Source organism: Schistocerca gregaria, chromosome 9, assembly GCF_023897955.1.
Source record: "Schistocerca gregaria isolate iqSchGreg1 chromosome 9, iqSchGreg1.2, whole genome shotgun sequence".
Classification (NCBI taxonomy): domain Eukaryota; kingdom Metazoa; phylum Arthropoda; class Insecta; order Orthoptera; family Acrididae; genus Schistocerca; species Schistocerca gregaria.
Genome location: NC_064928.1, coordinates 91,140,666 through 91,161,669, shown reverse-complemented (window position 1 = coordinate 91,161,669; position 21,004 = coordinate 91,140,666). Strand labels below are relative to the sequence as shown.

Sequence of the window (21,004 nt, the reverse complement as noted above, 5' to 3'; positions counted from 1 at the left end):
TTACAAGTGCTGAAATTCAGAGCTGAATCTTCAGTCACACACAGAGTTTGTTTTCTCCATAACATATCGGTTCTTTTACCTTTGGAGACGATTTGTGCCTGTGTGAAAAATGCCAAATTGTACCGTTGTTTGGACTTCATGTTGGACAGTAGAAACCTGTAACTGGCTGAATAGATAACTATGTAATTCAGAACAAATCATCAGCGAACCACCTCCAGTAGCACCATCCCTAGTGAAGCACAGTTTTGTTCAAAACAAGTTTTGGATTGGCAGCAGCTTTACCTTTGTTTTTGTCAATAATTAGATGTATGTACCGATCTCTAAAATATTGACAAGTGGCTCAACATTGTATGTTCATTGTTTGCCTGGATTATAATGGAAGATAACACAGTCCTTGTTGAGTTGAACTACATAGTCAAGTCGGCCTTTGCTACATTTACTATTGCTTTGACATCATTGATGCAATGTATCAAGAGAGATTAATAAAACTTTCTATATAACATGTAGTCTTTGATTTTTTGTAGTATTTGCAGTGTTTCCTATTATTTTGTTAGTGTAGTAGTGTCTGAGTGTGTTTAATGCATATGTTGTTCAGAGATTTTTTGGTGCTTTGTTAAAACTTGCAACTGCACGTCTGAGAATGTTAACTACACATCTTTCATAGCTTTCAAAGTGTAGGAATGTGAGGTTTTAATGTGATGTTTGAAATTTTTATGGTGTCATTTGAGTGATAAATGATATTCAGAACTTTGGTTTGAAGGAATGTATTTGCAGCTTATACATTTAATTTGATGATTCAAGTATGTGCAATTAATTCATCGTTTCTTCGCTTCAAGTTGCAAAAGAATGCATTTAGGTTACAATATTAAGCTGTTGGTGTCTTTTTAAGCGACACATGCACATAATAATGTACTACTCATTTAGCTTTTTCGTATTTATTCACAAAGGAGAAAGTTTTTACTGCAAAATGGATTCAATGAAAAACTATATATTTAATGACACAATATATTTCAAAAAACATGATTTGTGTTAGTACAAAATATACAACTACACATTCATAACATGTGACGAATTTCTAGGTGCTCATTTCAACAAGTGTAATATGGGTTATTTACAGAAAGAATGTAATATTACCTTTTATTATACATATGTTTATGATACATGATATGATATATAAAAATGAAATATAATTGATTATAATATAAATTTATCTAATGTTAATCAATTATTAGCCTTTCCACGGCTGTGGATGATTTTGTTGGCCACCAAAAACAATGTTGATTATAACTTCTGAATATTAGTTGTATCTGTTTTATATGTGCAAGCGTTATTCTCATGCCAATAAACGACATACAATCCCAGTATATACACAATCCATTATATACAAATGTAAAAAAAGAATGCTATGGAAGTAAAATGAAGTATGATGCTATACAAGCGTTCAGCAGATGAGGTATCAGTGAGTCGTGTATCTGCAAAAGCAGCTCTCCACATTCAAGTTATATCTCGAAATACGACAATATGCAATATCTTTCAAATCTGAGTCGCAATAATGCCCACAGTCACCACAAATTGTCTGAATGTCAATATTCTGGCACACTGTCACTGGAAGGATTAAAACAGTTCTTTATATTGCTTTCATTACTGCACAGTTTCGACTGAATTGCCATTTTCAAATGACTATTACCTCACAAACAACGAGGAATCGCTATACACAGATCAATGCGTTCTTATAGCGCTAAGTGGAATAATACGTGACTGCTGTTCAGAATACACTTGGTATTATGTCTTTAATGGTAAAGACCCATTGCTATTCGGATTTTCCTAATTTTGAATTCGTGGTAACTCTGAATGGCTTTTATATTGCAAAGTGAATCGCACCTTACTGTACCAATCATTATTGGGGCCTCACTCTTTACATGTGAAATGTTGAACACAATTCCTCCCTTCCAGTTCACTTCACCTGAGATCGATAATGAATAGCGTCTGTATCTTTGCTGATCATAAGCAGGCAACAGAGTCAAAGCTTCCTCAGTTCGCTTACTGACGCCCACATGACGAGCTGTGTTAAAGTACAGCTCTGTGATCACTTAAAAGTGTGTTAAAGTATCTAACAGTAGAATACCGTAACCAGAACAAATGTAAAGAATATATAAATGGTTATGTTTAGATGATAAAATCAGAGAGCCACAATGTAAAGATAGAGTCTGAGATTGCTAACTCAAGTTTTTATGACTTAAGGAAAAAATGCCAAAAAGCTTTCGATTTTGTGATAAAACAAGACGTACTAGTCACAAAATTAAAAAGGACAACTGGATCAAAACTGATCGCCACTGATGATGCTGTGCAAACCAGGAACAAATAACAATACTCTAGGAGAGGGGTCTAGTTTTTCAGATAAATTTGACCAAAGGGCTTCGAGAATAGTACTGAATGACTATTCAGATTCCAATATCAGCAAATTATTTCTAACAGAAAAGCGTGTGGGGGTAAGCTTAGGTTAAGATGTCGTAAATGTATAAATAATGAATATATGTTATAGTGGGGGGGAAACTTTTCTTTGGCTCAGGTCCACAAGAGAGATGACACTGGCTCATTTTGGAACTCAATTCTTTACAAAATGTCAGCAGAAAACACAGTTAATCTTTTATTTCACCACAACCTCACTGTATATTCCGAAATGTAGATACAAATAACTATTTTGGACAAGAATTCTATAATATGGACTTTCATCAATATGGACTTTCAATAATACAGACTTTCAGGTCAACAATACAGACTTTAAGATCAACAATACACTGTACAACTTTATTTATTCTCTATAAGTTTTGCTACTGGCTGCCGTATTCACATATCATAGATTTACACGGTCGAAATGTGATAATATGTACATGCTTCATCTTAATAGCAGATAACTACCACAAGCTCATTCAGAGAATGGATACAGATCCTGCTCTGACTGAGCATGTGGTGATTATTTGTTGTTAAGATCAAATGTGTAGATGTTGGCAAACTTTTATTGCATAAATCTACTGCAGTGGATATTCAGGAAATGAGCAATGTGATAATTCATCACATGTTATACTTCATGTTGTCATATTTAGAAAAGATGTATTTTTTACCAATTGTTGTATATTATTACTTGCTTTGAGATGGTAGCCAGTGCCAAAAACCTGTAGAGAGTAAACAAATTTGTACGGCTGTTCCCACAAAAGAAGGATTTTTTCCAAATATTTATCGGCGGTTGATAACGACCTGAAGAAAGCTTTATCAATAACACAGGTTTTCAACTGAACAAAAAGTTAGGGTGAATGAATGAAGTTTCACTGTATTTCCTCTTGGAAATGTTTTGATATACAATCACATTAAATTGGCTTCATGGCCTAATCTGTGCAGTAATGGAAACAAAATAAAGTGTTATTTTAATTCCTGAAATAATGGCCAGAGCGGCAATATATTGTCATTTGGACATATTTTAAGTTTTCAGTACTTTTGTGAAGTAGGTAAGGAATTAAGACCAAGAATTTTTTTTCTGGTGAGAAATGCTGTAGTGAAACGTCTTCCCAAGTATGGCTGGCGTCTAGACTACATGCACACTGTCTGTGGAGTGTTGCTTTGGCCGTCCCCGTCCCAAGCCCTCCGGCACTGGGGGCCTACATGATCTGCGGCTTGTATCTGTGGCTGCTGATCTTCTTCTTCAGCACGGTGACCAAACCGCCGAGGCTGGGGAACTTGCGGCGCGAGCTCAGCTGGTAGGTGTCCCGGGGCTTGGGCGCGCTGATGGCCTCTTCCAGGATCCTCATGGCGTGCGGCGTCAACACCGAGAAGTCGCTTTCCTTGTACTTGTACTCTGCTGGCTGGATGTCCACCACGGTGTCTCCTTCCCGGCGAATCTGGCGAGGGAGGCTGTGGCATAGGATAGAGTCAGCTGATATGTAATTATTGAAGAGTGAAGTGGGTAACATGACAAATAATACTGATAGCCGTTATTGGGAACAACAGATCATATTGGCAGGAACTTACTGGCGAGTGAAATGAATAAAATAGCAAATCATACTGGGGGAAAATTATTATGGAGTAAAATTGGAAAGCTAACAATATATATTGGAGGGATTTTTAATAAGTGATGTTATTAGGGAGTGAAATGGGTAAGATAACAAAACTGGTAGGAGGTCGTTAGAGAATGAAAAGAGTATAGAAACAAATCACGCCTGTGATGCAGTCAGATTCCAGGCAGAAGATATCCTTATGGGAGGGTAGAAAAGTATTTATACCAACCAACAAGTTTCAATCCATCTAAATTGCCAACCATCCTGAAGAGATTGGCTAATATCTAGATGACCACCAATGAGGAAGCAGAAACATTCATTGAGCAGTCGCATAACAGTCGATTACTATTGCAGGATCTCATCTGCAAGATACATGTACAGGAGCAGTTATCTTGCCAGGGCCAAAATTACTGCACACTGACAGAGTAATACTGAACACAATACAAACTAGTTATGGTAGATGCACAGATTCTCTAAATAGATGGGGCTTTGTTCACAACGTACAACTTTGTTGTACACTGATAGACTATTCACGTTGGACACCTTTAGGAAACTGTGTAACATTATCTTTAGGATTCCTGACAGCCTGAATTCGCTGATGAAGATGGTCTCAAGATTCTTCAGTTATGCCACCTTCATCTGAAGCTACTCATTGAGTATAGGAAATGTATGAGCACTTGCGAATACGAGGAACCCGCAACTATAGAATAGAATGATTTCATTCAAAGTCTGTGCAGACCGGTACTCGAACCCGGAATTTCTGCTAGCTGCGAGCTGACGCCTTAAACATTTCGGCTATCTGTGCACGCTTCATGTCCCGCCCAAACTTCCATATGTCATCTTCCACGTGTCTTTAAGTTGCGATTTTACACTTGATGTAATTCAAACATGCATGCTTGCCTGAAGGAACCGTGCATTATACATCTTACAAACACAGGCACTGCAATATCGTATCCTCATCATTGAGGATTAGATTTCTTAGGGCTAACAAATTATATTGATTGTCATGATTTACCCGCTGTTTCCAACTGTCGTAGACTTAATGATGAGACAGTGGAGATGTGATGGTGCCTGAGTTTTCGTGAAACCACGAACGCCCAATTACAGCACTGTTAAACGCGGATCTTGTCATCTTGAAGGTAGGAGTGTCGGCAGGATATCATATAGATGTCTATGAAAGGGTAGCTCTTGACCATCGCTAAACTAAATAAGTGGTCCCAACTATTACTTCGAAATACATACGCGAAACACCATAGAATCTCTTCTAGCCTAATCACACGCAACCTGTACACACTTTAGATTAAACGCCATGTTGGTAGACTCTATGCCATTAAAAGGGGACCCCCAGTTTCTGTGTTGTTTGACACACTGAAGAGGCGCAGCTTTATCTCTTTCTGTGAGAAACGGGCTTTGGTGAAATACCCAACTCTAAGTGTCAATTGTATGCAGTTCGCTTCTCGAAAACTGGTCGGGATTCAATGAGAGCTGTAATCCATGTTGGGTTCGAAAGCGATTGTCATTGACAAGGCGTGACGCTTCTCTCCACTCCCTGTCGGTTATGATCTTTCTACGACCACTGATCTTACGCCGTGTTATGTGGCCGTAAGTAGTATACCGTTCCATGTAAATGTTTTGCACAGCCCTTGCTCATACTCCAACAAATCAGACATTTTCATTGATCGTGTGGTTACGTGCACAGCCAGACATTGTTAACTCATGTGTACCATTCTGTCATAGCTGTAAGCCGACCTAACTTACTTCGCTAATATTGCGCAGCTGCCTCAGCAGTTGCAGGTCACGTGACTTCCTGGAAACAATTCTACGTAATTTTATTTCGGTGATAATACGCCCGAAGACAAAAAAGCGACGTACTGCGATGGACTTATGCAAACTGGTCACAAAATTATATTCATACCAGTATCAGCGGGGAATGCAAAAGTGTAAACTTTGGTGGCCGGTGGATCAATGTGTGACGCTGGAGCGCAATTTCAACGCACAGCTAGCGAGGATAGTAAATCTGGGCACGTCGATACCAGGTCATAAAGTCGTTCTGAATTACATTCCACGTACTCGGTTGGATAGTAACTACGGCCCGCTGATAAGCGCGTGAACCATATGCGCGGATGTCAGCATTTGAGAGAGGACTTGTAGTTGGGGCCAAGGAAATCAGTCGGAATAATGTTCTAATCGCTCGACGTTGTTGGCAGGAATGTGTGAACAAATGGCCCAGCAGAGCGTCAAGAAGGAAACGGTCGACCTAGAGAGACGACACAACTAGAGATGGGTCGTTCGCGAACTAACGGGTCCAAAGGAACGATTCATCAACATGACCGGAACGACTGGAAAGATCTTTCATAGTTAACTTTAGTCGCGGCTTTCTACCTATAGTTACCGGGAACGGCACGTCGGCCGGTCTCGTTCCAGCCTCGGTCCCGTTCCCGTCGTTCTCGGTCTAGGTCTCGCTCGGCCGGACTCGTCCTTCTTCGCGTGGCCACTCGTCACACACTGCCGACTGCTCATAGTTAGTTCAGTATCCAGCTGTTCGATTCGTTCGCTGCGCACGCACAATCTAGATCTGTTTCAAACCTTTTCTGAACTCTGAACTTCTGGTTCTTTTGGTATTCTATTCAGCGTCCATGACCGGTAATGAAAATGTATTTTATAATTACGTAAATTGCATAAAAATTACGTGGTATGTAATATACACAGATATTTTCAGGTAACAAAACTGCATATCAGCTTACTTCACTATTTCGATAAACTGCAGAAGAAATACTTGTAAAAAGGCAAGGTTTTTTTTTGTTATTACACATGCAAGGGAAGTCGGCAAGGCACACATGAGTGGCCATTTTCCGTCCTTTTTTTTATCCAAGCTAAAACAGCATGCTCATTGTTATGGAAGGCAGACCGACTTACAATCGAATATAGCCCGCACTTCGTAATCGTGTGCATGGTGTCACATTTTGTAAAGAGAATATGATAACTCCTACAATATTATTTCGGTAGTAGAGGGGGGCGAACGAAAAATCTGCTCATTGTCGCCCACCAATCGTCATCTATTGTTTCGAAGTTGTTTGCATTAGCCTATTTGTTATTTCTTCGCTGCCTAATTATTACACGTTTATCTATTCTGCTCGCAGCGGTCAACAAATCGTGCGTAATTGGCGAGCAGTCTGAACTCGGGGCTGGTTTTTCGTGTGCCATCAGACACACAACGCTAAGTTGGCTAAAAGAGAAGTTTTGCAGAATCGTGAAAATTACAAGTGTGAGAGAATTCTGTTATGAATAAAAACTCTGTACTCCATGGGGGAGACAAGTTCCCTCTGTTGGCACCTTCCATCTTCAGTCACCTATGCTACTAATTTTCAATTTTTCATAAGAACCATATACCAAGCACAAATGAACGGTGAACGAGTAAAAATAAACGGTTACCAAAAAAGAGCGATCACTACTGAACTAGTTCCCAAAGATGAACGAGATTTGCCCATATCTAGACAGAAAGCGAGAACTGAGCAATCGTAAGAGAGCCACTCGGTGACCTGGATTCATCATTTATTATCCATCCGACGTGCAGCTGGTGATTCAGTGACCAAAAGGACCATTAATAGGCGGCTCATAGAAAGGGGACTGAGCTCACGCTGTCCCTTAAGGCGACTACCATTGACTCCTGAACACAAAGAAGCCTGTTTGCAGTGATACAGGGCACATTCGACTGGGAATATTATTGGAGTAGAATTATCTTCAGTGATGAGTCCCACTTCCAACTGAACCCTGATAACTAGCGAAAACTTGTCTGGAGACTCGCTGGACATCGGTGGGATATCAACCTGACTGTCACACTCCATGCGGTACAGCTACCAAGAGTATTGGTCTGCAGTGGCATTTAATTTCATAAAAAGAGCCCTTTGGTTGTCATCCGCGACACCTATCCAGCCCAGAGGTACGCGGACATTGTCCTACGACCCCATTTTGTTGCCCCTCATGCCAAGACATGCTGGGCTTATATTTCAGAAAGATAACGCCCGCCCACAAACGCCGAGCGTTTCTACCGTCTACCTTCGTGCTTGCCATGACCTGTCTTGGCCAGAAAGGTCAACCTATGAGAAGGTTTGGAGCATTTTGGGCAGGGGCCTCCAACCATCTCGGGATTTTGACGCTCTAACACGCCAATTGGACGGAATTTGGATCGTCGTCCCTCAGGAAGACATCCAACAACTCTGACAATCAATGCCAAGCTGAATAACTGCTTGTGTAATGGTCACAGGTGGACCAACGTGTTACTAACTAGCTGAGTTTGCGAAACTCTCTCTCTTGAATAAGTCATTTATTTTTCTGAAATCGGAATCATTTGTCTTTAAACGTACCTCACGTCTACCAATATCGTCCCGTTACGATAATTCCATTGTGGTGCGTCTTTTTTGTGTTAAAATGTATTTTGTCCGTTTTGTTCCTATGACATATTCTATATCTGTTTGGATCCTCTGATTAAGGTTCTATGGAACAAAAGTCTATCCAGCTGTAAGGTTAATCATAATTACATCTGTGGTTTCAGACAGCGACAGCGCAAAAACTACGAGACCTACAGAAAGACATACGCTATTTGATCAAAATTATCAGGACAGCCCTACACACTGCCGAATTGAGCACTCGGTGTCACGAGAGGCAGTCCCACCATTATCAATGAGGCAGGGAGCATTATATTATCAGCAGAGAATCAGTAACATCGAATGGGTTAGTGAAGAGACTTTGAACGTGACTTGTCATTGGATGTCACGTGAGTAACAGATCCATTAGGTAACGTTCAACCCTTCTAAAGTTGCCCAGGTCTACTGTTGGCGGTGTGACTGTGAAGTGGAAAAGCAAAGCAGCAACCCACAGCTAAACCAAGCCTAGTTCTGGCTGGGTTCATCAAGCAAGGCTCAGAGTGGTTGTAAAAAATGTCTTGCAAGCAGCGGAAGGACCATTCCTGAATTTCAAAGTGCTATGACTGTGCATATGGGATTAAAAAGTATGGCGTCCAATGATCAAGCAGCTCTTTATCATCCACACGTTTCCGTAGTCGATGCTAAGTGACGCTCGAATTGATGTAAAGAACGACCCCATTGGACAGTGAATGACTGGAAACGAGAGATTCGGAGTGATGAATCACGCTATACCCTGGGGTAATCCGATGGAAGGTATGCTAGCTGCGAGCTGATGCCTTAAACATTTCGGCTACCCGTGCACGCTTCGTGTGCCGCCCAAACTTCCATATGTCATCGTCCGGAACCGTGCTTGGCAAGAGCCGCGTTTAACAGGGCTGTAATTGGACGATCGTGGTTTCACGAAAACTCAGGCACCATCACGCCTCGACTGTGTCATTTTGGTTTGGCGAACGCCTGGAAAACTTTAGCTGCCATCATGTGTAGAGTCAACAGTTAAAAGTAGAGAGATGCTAGTGTTACGGTATGGGAGTGCTTTTCCTTGTTAGGGTGCGGTCCCGCACTTTCTCTTTTAAAAAACGCTAAATGCTGAAGAATAGGAACGCAATTTACACAATTGTGTATTGAGTACACGAAATGGACAGTTCAGAGGCGGTGATTGTAGCAGCATGATAGTGCACGCAGCCATAAAGGAACATTTGCAAGGCAGTGGTTTGTGGACAACAACATCCTTGAAATGGGCGAGCCTGACCAGAGTCCTGACCTGGACCCAAGGGAACACCTTCGGGATGGGTTGGAAGGTTGGCATCGCTCAGACCCCCGCGTCCAACGTCAGTACCTCTTGTGCTTCTGTCTGTTGAGGAAAACTGGGATGACACTCCTGCACGGACATTCAGGCACGTGTCCCTAACCATCATAAAGCCGAGCGGTGGACACATCTCCTATTAATGTTCAGGAATAGGTGGTTAGATAGTGTACATTGATTACATGTAATGCAAGTTAAGAACTTGGTGGTGGTGGTGGTGGTGGTGGTGGTTAGAGTTTAACGTCCCGTCGACAACGAGATCATTAGAGACGGAGCGCAAGCTCGGGTTAGGGTGGTGGTGGTGGTGGTGGTGGTGGTGGTTAGTGGTTAACGTCCCGTCGACAACGAGGTCATTAGAGACGGAGCGCAAGCTCGGGTTAGGGAAGGATTGGGAAGGAAATCGGCCGTGCCCTTTCAAAGGAACCATCCCGGCATTTTCCTGAAGCGATTTAGGGAAATCACGGAAAACCTAAATCAGGATGGCTGGAGACGGGCCCAGTGTGCTAACCACTGCGCCACCTCGCTCGGTAAGAACTTGGAGAGATGGTGTCTAAAACGGAATGTGGGTATTTTCTGTATGTATTTTAGATTCCTTCTGAAATCCCAGAGGTAATGTGCGCACAGAATAATGTGGCCAGCAGATGCACAGCTGCCTGGACAAGTGTGTGGAGAGTCGAACTGGTGAAGGTTTGTGGTTAGGCAGTTAGTGCAGTTTAGCGAAGTGGCAAGCACTAAAGTGCCATTCAAAACTGGAGCCTACACTCACATCTTTTGTAGGTATTAAGTGGAGCCTCTCCATTCCCACACTTGCATGGTGATGATCCCGAAAGATCTACTGTCATCACCGCTTTGGTTAGTATCTAAAAAGAACTGCGCTGAAAGTACAACAGAAGCAGTGATTTATTTTCGTGTAAATAGTTAACTACTTGTAACTTTCAGAGAAATGTCAAGAGTGGCAAATTTTGAGTAAAATCTACATTTCTCTTATTGCAGTCTTAAAATACAGCGGAGTTTATAGACTGTCACCTCACTAACATGCTGTGCAGATGCAACTGTACCAGCATTTTGAAACAGTAGTTTATTAAGTTCATTAAGTGAGGAACTCAGGACTACTATGTTCGATAGCTTATGAAAAAACACATTCTCATCGCAATAAGAAATGTGTAATTAGTTATGTTATTGCAAAACAGACATCATTTCTTGTTTCGCCAGTTATCAATGTCCCTTAAAAATTAGATTATTTCATCGAAAAAGTCTATAGTTAGCGGAGAAACACAGTAGCTAACGAAGTTTAGTATCATAACCATATGAAAAAATATTCCCCTCTTTGCACGCTGTCATCTCGTTTCGATATCTCAAACCGCTTATGAGCTATGATGAATGCTATGGGCATTTCATTCTGGTTTCATCAGTGGCATGGACAATCACAAATTAGTGTGACTCATAAAATCAGTTTTCTTGATATTGGTGATAGATGTTCAGTATGTTAACTAAATTTCATATGCAGCAACATATGATGAAATATGCATTATACACTACTGGTGCTGGCCGCGGTAGCCGAGCGGTTCTAGGCACTTCAGTCCGGAACCGCGCGACTTCAACGGTCCCAGGTTCGAATCCTGCCTTGGGCATGGATGTGTGTGATGTCCTTAGGTTAGTTAGGTGTAGGTAGTTCTGAGTTCTGGGAGACTGATGACCTCAGATATTAAGTCCCATAGTGCTCGGAGCCATTTTGAACACTACTGCCCATTAAAATTGCTACAACATGAAGATGACGTGCTACGGAGCGCAATTTAACCGACAGGAAGAAGATGCTGTGATATGCAAATCATTCAGAGCATTCACAGAAGGTTGCCGCTGGTGGCGACACCTACAACGTGCTGACATGAGGAAAGTTTACAACCGATTTCTCATACACAAACATCAGTTGACCGGCGTTACCTGGTGAAACGTTGCTGTGATGCCTCGTGTAAGGAGGAGAAATGCGTACCATCGCGTTTCCGAGTTCGATAAAGGTCGGATTGTAGCCTATCGCGATTGCGGTTTATCGTATCGCGACATTGCTGTTCGCGTTGGTCGAGATCCAATGACTGTTAGCAGAATACGGAATCGATGGGTTCAGGAGGGTAATACGGAACGCCGTGCTGGATCCCAACGGCTTCGTATCACTAGCAGTCGAGATGACAGGCATCTTATCCGCACGGCTGTAACGGATCGTGCAGCCACGTCTCGATCCCTGAGTCAACAGATGAGGAGTTTACAAGACAACAACCATCTGCACGAACAGTTCGACGACGTTTGCAGCAGCATGGACTATCAGCTCGGAGATTATGGCTGCGGTTACCCTTGAGACTGCATCACAGGCAGGAGCGCCTGCGATGGTGTACTCAACGACGAACCTGGGTGCACGAATGGAAAAACGTCATTTTTTCGGATGAATCCAGGTTCTGTTTATAGCACGATGATGGTCGCATCCGTGTTTGGCAATATTCGTCAATGCCATACTGGCGTATCACCCGGCGTGATGGTATGGGGTGCCATTGGTTACACGTCTCTGTCACCTCTTGTTCGCATTGACGGCACTTTGAACAGTGGACGTTACATTTCAGATGTGTTACGGCCCTTGGCTCTACCCTGCGAAACCCTAAATTTCAGCAGGATAACGCACGACCGCATGTTGCAGGTCCTGTACGGGCCTTTCTGGATACATAAATCGTTCGACTGCTGCCCTGGCCAGTACATTCTCCAGATCTCTCACCAATTGAAAACGTCTGGTCAATGGTGGCCGAGCAACTGACTCGTTACAATACGCCAGTCACTACTCTTGATGAACTGTGGTATCGTGTTGAAGCTGCATGGGCAGCTGTACCTGTACACGCCATTCAATGCTCAGGCGTATCAAGGCCGTTACTACGGCCAGAGGTGGTTGTTCTGGGTACTGATTTCTCAAATTGCGTGAAAATGTAATCACTGTCAGTTCTAGTATAATACATTTGTCCAATGAATTCCCGTTTATCATCTGCATTTCTTATTGGTGTAGCAATTTAAATGGCCAGTAGTTTACTTGAAATCGTAGCAAAACCAATTTTTCATTGAAAACTTTTTCCAATTTAGCGCTGTGTCTTGATTAAATGAACCATGGGCATGCCGTCACGAAGTTGACATGTGAAGATATAATAAACGAAAAACTGAAGTTTTTTCTGTTCTATCGTTCGAGAATAACGGCATGACGAGCGTGTCGATTCTGTGAACACAACCGGCTGAAAATGGGCGAACAATGTCGGCCTCTCCTTCCGAACGAACGAATGAACTCGCCAGCGCCTCGGGCGAAAACTGGTCACTGCGCACCAGCCAGCGTACTCTTTGCGGAATGTAGTTGCGAACTACAGATGAGTAGTTTGTGAACGAACGGGTGCAAAGGAACGGTTCACCAAGATGAACGAAAGGACCGAGGAACGAATTCAAAGGAACGATCGGTTCATAGTACACTAGTTCACTTCGGTCGCAGCGATTACTTGGGCAGTTCTCGTTCCAGCCTCGGTCGCGTGCTCGTCTCTGTTCCATTGCCGACTGTTCCTAGTTAGTTTAGTATCCAGTTGTTCGTTTCGTTCACTGTGCTCGCCCATTTTACATGTGTTCCAAACTGTTCTCTCACTTGGTTCTGGCTATTCAGCGTCCACGACCGGTAATCGGAAAGTATTTTATAGTTACGTAAATTACATAAAAATTACGTTCTATGTAATAGGTACGTCTTTTCAGGTAACAAAAAGGCATATGAGCTCACTTCATTATATCGATGAACAGCAGAAGACATACCTATAACAAGGCAAGTATTTTTGTTATTCATATATTTTTTGGTTTCATCGACTTGATTTAGCAACTAACTTTCAATAATTTGCTTAATTTTTAGTGTAAGGAAATTCATGCAGAACGAATTTCGTGTATCTTTCATAAAAACATTACATTTAGGAAGCCTGTAATTATTTTTAAGTTTGGTTGTTTCCAATTTGCATTACCTGCTAGTTTGGTTTCTTTGAAGAAAAAAAAAAGTGGGTCGTGGGTCATTTTGGCTCAGTAGCAAAAGCAGTGCCTCTACATTTGAAAAGACATAGATTGCCATAAAATCGTATTTACTTATTATCTCAAAAACATTTGTTCAGAAGCAGCTCCCAAACCAAAATTTTACTACGGCGAACTTAATAATTATTATTACTGCTGCATTAACTTTAATCATGCAACATAAAAACCTAATTTTTACTAAGCTTGTGACGCAAGTATGATGAGAAAACCACATTTTATTTTATGTTTCCATAAGGTCTTTACTTCGCCTAAGAACTCAGAGACAACGTGAAGTATACATAGGGTGTAAACGATTATTGTTTACAACGTAGCATAGCTATGAAGTGGAAGTCGAAACGAAGAATTTTATACTAGACAGTTGTGGTCTATTAAGTTGGTAAACAGTCACAAACAGGTTTACAAGACTGCATGAGCTATAGATTTTCATGTTCTCTTCTCCAGCTCTCTACGCATCGTCATCGATTGTTTCGCAATTGTTGTTTGGATTAGCTTGTTATTTCTTCACTGCCTAATTATTACATGTTTGTCTGTTTGTTGTATCTGCTCGTAACGGGCAACACATCGTCCGTAATTGGCGTGCAGTCTGTACTCGGGGTCGGTTTTCCGTGCGCCACCCTATATTATTTCCCTGCGATCAGCCACACAACGCTACAGTTGTCTAAACGAGATGTCCTGCAGAATCACAGAAATTACGAGGGTCGGTCAAAAAGTAATGCCTCCCATTTTTTTTCTACTTAAAAAAATTAAGTTAAGTGAAAAATTTGAATTTGGCGCCATTCCTCAAACATTCTTCTGCAATCCACTGCAGTAGTAACTTTCTGTGTCAACAGGTGGCAGCACAGCAGAAGTTTGTAAGATGGCCGACATCGATGTTCGTTTGAGACAGCGTTGTGTGATTGAATTCTTGAATGCAGAAGGTGAAACGCCCATACGCATTCATGAAAGACTGAAGAAGGTGTGTGGTGTTGTGACAGTGGATGTCAGCACTGTTAGACGATGGGTTCGTCGTTGTAAGGAAGCTGAAGGGCGAACACCGTTGACTGACGAAAAGCGGAGCGGCAGGCCGGTGAGTGCAGTGACTCCACACAACATTCAGCAAGTTGATGACATCATTCGTGGTGACCGTCGGGTGACTGCAGATGAAGTGTGTCGCATTATTTCTCTTAGTAAAGGCAGTGTGATCACGATTATTAAACAATTGGGGTACTCAAAAGTTTGTGCACGGTGGGTTCCAAGAATGTTAACCGATCAGAATAAAGAGGCAAGGAAAACAACAGCCTCCCAACACTTGCAGCGCTTCCGTTTGGAGGGAGATGAGTTTCTGAAAAAAATTGTGACCGGGGACGAAACATGGGTGCATTTTTTTGAACCCGAATCAAAGAGGCAGTCAATGGAGTGGCGTCACACAAGCTCGCCGAGGAAGAAAAAATTCAAAACTGTGTGATCGGCAGGGAAAGTTATGGCAACAGTTTTCTGGGATACAGAGGGTGTGCTTCTGGTTGATTTTTTGGAGCAGGGATGCATAATAAATTCTGTTCAATACGTCACAACCCTCAAAAAACTTAAAGCACGTCTTCAGCGAGTTCGCCCAACAAAATCAATGGCAGATGTTCTTCTTTTGCATGACAATGCAAGACCACACACCAGTCGTCACACCTCTGACGAGATTGTCAAAATTGGATGGGAAGTTTTGCCTCATCCCCCATACAGCCCTGACCTGGCACCATCAGACTTCCATCTGTTCGGGCCACTAAAAGAAGCTCATCGTGGGATTCATTTTGAAGATGAGGAGGCCGTCAAAACATCCGTGCGTCAATGGCTTAGGAAGCAGAGCTGTGATTTTTACCGTGCTGGGATACATGCCCTTGTTCAAAGATGGACCAAAACTGTAGAGATGGGCGGAGATTACATTGAAAAATGACAAAATGATCCTCAGTGTTGTGGTTTTCAACCTATGTAATTGCATTTAAATTTCCTGACAATTAAACGTAGAAAAAAAATAGGAGGCATTACTTTTTGACTGACCCTCGTACTTCTAAAAGTGTGTAAGAATTCCGTAATGAATAAAAACTCTATACTCCAGGGGGGAGTCAAGTGCCCCCTCTTGGTGCCCTCCACCTACACTGCTAGTTTTCAGGTTTTCATAAGAACCATATACCAAGCACAAATGAACGGTGAACGAGTAAAGGTGAACGGTTCCCAAAAAAGAACGATCAGCAGTGAACTAGTTCCCAGGGAGCCGGGGGCTGACCTGGGCGCGGCGAACAGCATCTCGGCAGGTAGGCCGGGCGCGCGCGGCTCGGGCCGCAGCGTCACCACGGCGACGCCCAGGGGGGCCAGCTCACGGCGCAGGGCGGCGCAAGCACCCTCCACCGCGTACCGCGCCGCCGTCGTCGCCGCCAGCCCGGCTCCCGGCGGACTCGCCCCCACCGTCACCAGCCGACCTGTCGCACAACACACACACACACTTCCACGCCAGTCTCTAGAGGAGTGGCATATGGCAACATACGCAGGTACGTAAAAGCTAATGTAACTCTTACTATTGGAGAGGTAATTTAAACAAATTTTGTACATGATTTTATAACGCCATTGGTTATAATCTGGTCTTTTTTCAACGTTTTTATCAAATAATATGACCAGAACATTGCTGGATACTCTTAGAACACATTACATCACAAGAGGAACATTTCTGCATAAGTAAACCTACACTAGGGATACACTTCGATTATGATCAACTTTGAAGTGTAGAGCAAAATAACACACACATTTTTTTATACGTGCCTATACAGGGTGTCACAAAAAGGTACGGCCAAACTTTCAGGAAACATTCCTCACACACAAATAAAGAAAAGATGTTACGTGGACATGTGTCCGGAAACGCTTAATTTCCATGATAGAGCTCATTTTAGTTTCGTCAGTATGTACTGTATATCCTCGATTCACCGCCAGTTGGGTGGGCTGGCGATAATCCGCACGCAATTGTGCAATTACGTCATCAACACAGATTCTCTGTGAACGTTTGGGCAGGCATTGTTGGTGATGTCTTGATTGGGCCTCATGTTCTTCCACCTACGCTCAATGGAGCACGTTATGATTTCATACGGGATACTCTACCTGTGCTGCTAGAACATGTGCCTTTACAAGTACGACACAACACGTGGTTCATGCACGATGGAGCTCCTGCACATTTCAGTCGAAGTGTTCGTACGCTTCTCAACAACAGAGTCGGTGACCGATGGATTGGTAGAGCCGGACCAATTCCATGGCCTCCACGCTCTCCTGACCTCAACCCTCTTGACTTTCATTTATGGGGGCATTTGAAAGCTCTTGTCTACGCAACCCCGGTTCCAAATGTAGAGACTCTTCGTGCTCGTATTGTGGACGGCTGTGATACAATACGCGATTCTCCAGGGCTGCATCAGCGCATCAGGGATTCCATGCGACGGAGGGTGGATGCATATATCCTCGCTAATGGAGGACATTTTGAACATTTCCTGTAACAAAGTGTTTGAAGTCACGCTGGTACGTTCTGTTGCTGTGTGTTTCCATTCCATGATTAATGTGATTTGGAGTAATAAAATGAGCTCTAACATGGAAAGTAAGCGTTTCCGGACACATCTGCAGATAATATATTTTCTTTCTTTGTGTATGAGGAATGTTTCCTGAAAGTTCGGCCGTACCTTTTTCTAACACCCCGTTAAGGGGGGTGAAATACCCCTTGAAAAACCTGAGTTTAACATTTCTGAACAAATACCTTCAAATTGGTAACAGATATAAAAAAAGTCAAATAAAACTTCTACGGTTTTTGATGTATGCTGAAAGTGTCCACCCAGATTTGTTGAAAAAGCATTTTTCTGTAAATCCCCTCCCACCCACCGTAATTTTGTTTTCCATTTCATTAATAATAAAACATATAGCATCATTAACCACATTCAACTGTATATGACAAACGGTATACCACAGATGCATTTCCCAGAAACAATCTAGAAATTAACTTGATAAAAGTATGAGCATCTCATATGAGTCTGCTTCAATAACAGTTGTCATGTTGGGTTATTTAGTAAGTCTTTTTCAGATAAACATATTCTAAATGTATATTCTACAAACACACACACACACACACACACACACACACACGAGGTGTGGGTGTTCAGAAAGGCGGGGTGTTCAGAAAGTCTCTCCGCAGTGTCGTATGATTGTTAGCCGCGAGTGCCGTATGATTGTTCGCCTGCCTGGTTTACTTCCCCTCAAGTGGACTCTCCCAACATCCCACTGTTTCGTTTTAACTCAGCCAGTGTTAGTAGTATCGTTGGTGTGTGTCGTTACGTGTCGCCGTGAGATTTTTAACTTTAGTTCCTTTGTTCGTTTGTGTCGTTTTTGTCACTTAAGATGCTAACCATTGAAGAATGCGTGTTTTTAGTCGAACAAGCTAGCAATAAAGACACAGTTTCAGTTCGTCAAAGTTCGCAAGACATATAATTCACTTCCCTCGGAGGCAAAACTCCCACATCGCGATACTGTGCGAGGTTTCAAAAACAAATTTCTAAGTACGGGTTCAGTGACAGGAGCACCGAGAAGCGGTCGTCCTAGCCTTTTCTCTGAGAATAAACTACTCGATCTTTATGTCCATGAGTCCGAACAAGTCAGTCAGAAAAATCGCCCAGGAACTCGATGTTAGTGTCGGAACGGCCCACACAGCTGTAATGTTCAAATGGCTCTGAGCACTACGGGACTTAACATTTGAGGTCATCAGTTCCCTAGATTTAGAACTACTTAAACCTAACTAACTTAAGGACATCTCACACATCCATGCCCGAGGCAGATTTCGAAGCTGCGACCGTAGCAGCAGCGCGGTTCTGGACTGAAGCGCCTAGAACCGCTCGGCCACTGCGGCCGGCCAGCTGTAACGAAAAAATTCGAACCTTTCCCATACAAAGTGACAGTCGTGCAAGAACTGAAAAATACTGATCATGGCAAGAGACTGCATTATTGTCAATGGCTCACAAACTTCGTCCAGCAAAATGGAAGGAATACTCTTAATGAAACGTTTTTCACTGATGAGGCGTGGTTTCATTTATCCGGACACATGAACTCGAAAAATTCTCGTATGTGGAGTACTGCAAATCCATTGTGTATTCGTGAGGAACCACTTCATTCTGTGAAAATAGGAGTTTCGTTGAAAAATATGGGACCCACAATCAGGCGTCTAGAAATTGCAATCCAAACAATAAACACACAACGATACTGCACTGATATTCTATACCCATTCATAGGAGAACTTGTGTTAAGTGAAATACTGAACGGTTATTTTCAATAAAATGGTGCAACCGCGCATACAGCTCGCGTTTCAATGTCACTGCCTGCTGATGTTTTTGGTGATGGCATAATTTCACTGGGACTTTGGCCTTCACGATCGCCTGACCTAACACAACCTGACTTTTTCTTCTCGGGTGCAGCGAAAGCATGTGTTTATAATAACCGTCCAAAACCCATCGATTAATTGAAAACTGCAATATCCATTTTCACCGCTCCTCTTACAGTTTGTTTGGGAACATGATTAGACGCACTGAATTGTGTAATCTACACACACATTATATATACTGCAATATCCATTTTCACTGCTCCTCTTGCAGCTTGTGTTTGGAAACATGATTAGACTCATTGAATTGTGTAATCTACACACACACATTATATATATATATATATATATATATATATATATGGGAAAGGGGAAAAAGTGTGCCCCGACCGGGACTCGAACCCGGGATCTGCTGCTTACATGGCAGACGCTCTAACCTTCTGAGCCACCGAGGGCACAGAGGACAGTGCGACTGCAGGGACTATCTCGCGTACGCCTCCCGCGAGACCCACATTCTCACCTTCTATGTCCACACACTACATTCGTTGTGTCCCACCCCCCTCTTTACTCGTGGAGGACATTCTTACCAAGCCCCGTAAGAGTTCGGGGAATACGTGTGCATCAGCACAGAAGAAGGAGGTCATGGCCGGTGTTAGCAGAACTATATACTTATATGGATATGGTGTATGTTCTTTCGGATATGTCCGAAAGAACAGACACCCTATCCATATAAGTACAACATGACAATTGTCATTGAAGCAGACACTCAGATGCTCATACTGTGATATAGATATATTTCTAGATTATTTCCGATATATATATATATATATATATATATATATATATATTCTTAATTTTATGGATTATAAAATATCTTTTACATTCGCTGTATATTTTTAATTTTCAAGTTGTAACCTTTTCAGATTTAATTACATTATGTTCAAAATTCTTTGAACATTATTGCACATCTGTATAATAACCAGAAATGCGCAAAATTATTCAGGTAAAAAAAAAATGCAGAATGCACTTTGTCATAGAGAGTTTCTAGCTCATCTCTGACGAATACGTTTTTGGAATACCACTTCATCATGTATGACTAAATGTGATATGAATGATGCTATATGCTTTGCTATTAGTCTATTGTCAAAATGAAAAATGAAATAATGGGGAGAGGGAATTTCGAAAAAAATTATTTTTGACAAATCTGGATTCACTATCGTAATGTACATTAAAATCCATAGGTAGTTTTTTCTTTCATCTGTGTTACCATTTCAACGTTAATCGTTTAGGGATATTAAAGTCTATTTATTTCAAGGGGTTGTTTCACCTCCCTAGCAGCCGTATGGGCTCGTACAACACTCTCTATACTATGACATAATATACAAAGCCGATCACAATCGAAGCGTATCCATTGTGTAAGTTTGTCAGTGGTTACTTTTCACTTTCGAAATGTGGCAGGTTATTCTTAGTAATTAGATAAACAAATCTATGTAACACTTTCTTAGTATCGATCTTATACCTTTCGCTACGCTTTTTATTTTTAAATGTATGTTTGATATGTTGCAAATTTTGACAAAATTTTTAATAAATGTGACTGTAATGCACTTTGAAAAAATTTATACCATAGAAAGTATGTGCAAAGTCTGTAGCAAATTTCACCTTTATATCGGCAATTCCTCAGTAGAAAATGTTCCTTGCACACTGAAAATGGAAAATTGCGGGAAATGCAGAAAAAAATGTTTTATTAGTGGCCCGAACAGTCCACGGGTATACTGACGATTCATAGTTT

At 42.0% G+C, this 21,004-nt stretch overlaps 1 protein-coding gene and 1 non-coding gene across 2 annotated transcripts in view; both read right to left on the bottom strand.

Moving 5' to 3' along the window:
* Window positions 1-972: 972 nt before the first annotated feature.
* Window positions 973-21,004, bottom strand: part of LOC126292304 (uncharacterized) — a 389,476-nt gene continuing 369,444 nt past the window's right edge. The window contains exons 8-9 of the mRNA XM_049986236.1: window positions 16,108-16,300; window positions 973-3,906 (exon numbers count right to left, since the gene is read on the bottom strand). Coding sequence (XP_049842193.1) covers window positions 3,654-3,906; window positions 16,108-16,300 — 446 coding nt within the window. The 3' untranslated portion in view covers window positions 973-3,653. The remainder of the gene's footprint in view (window positions 3,907-16,107; window positions 16,301-21,004) is intronic.
* On the bottom strand, window positions 19,597-19,671 carry Trnat-ugu (transfer RNA threonine (anticodon UGU)). Its single transcript has one exon. It is a non-coding gene; the product is annotated as a tRNA-Thr (tRNA).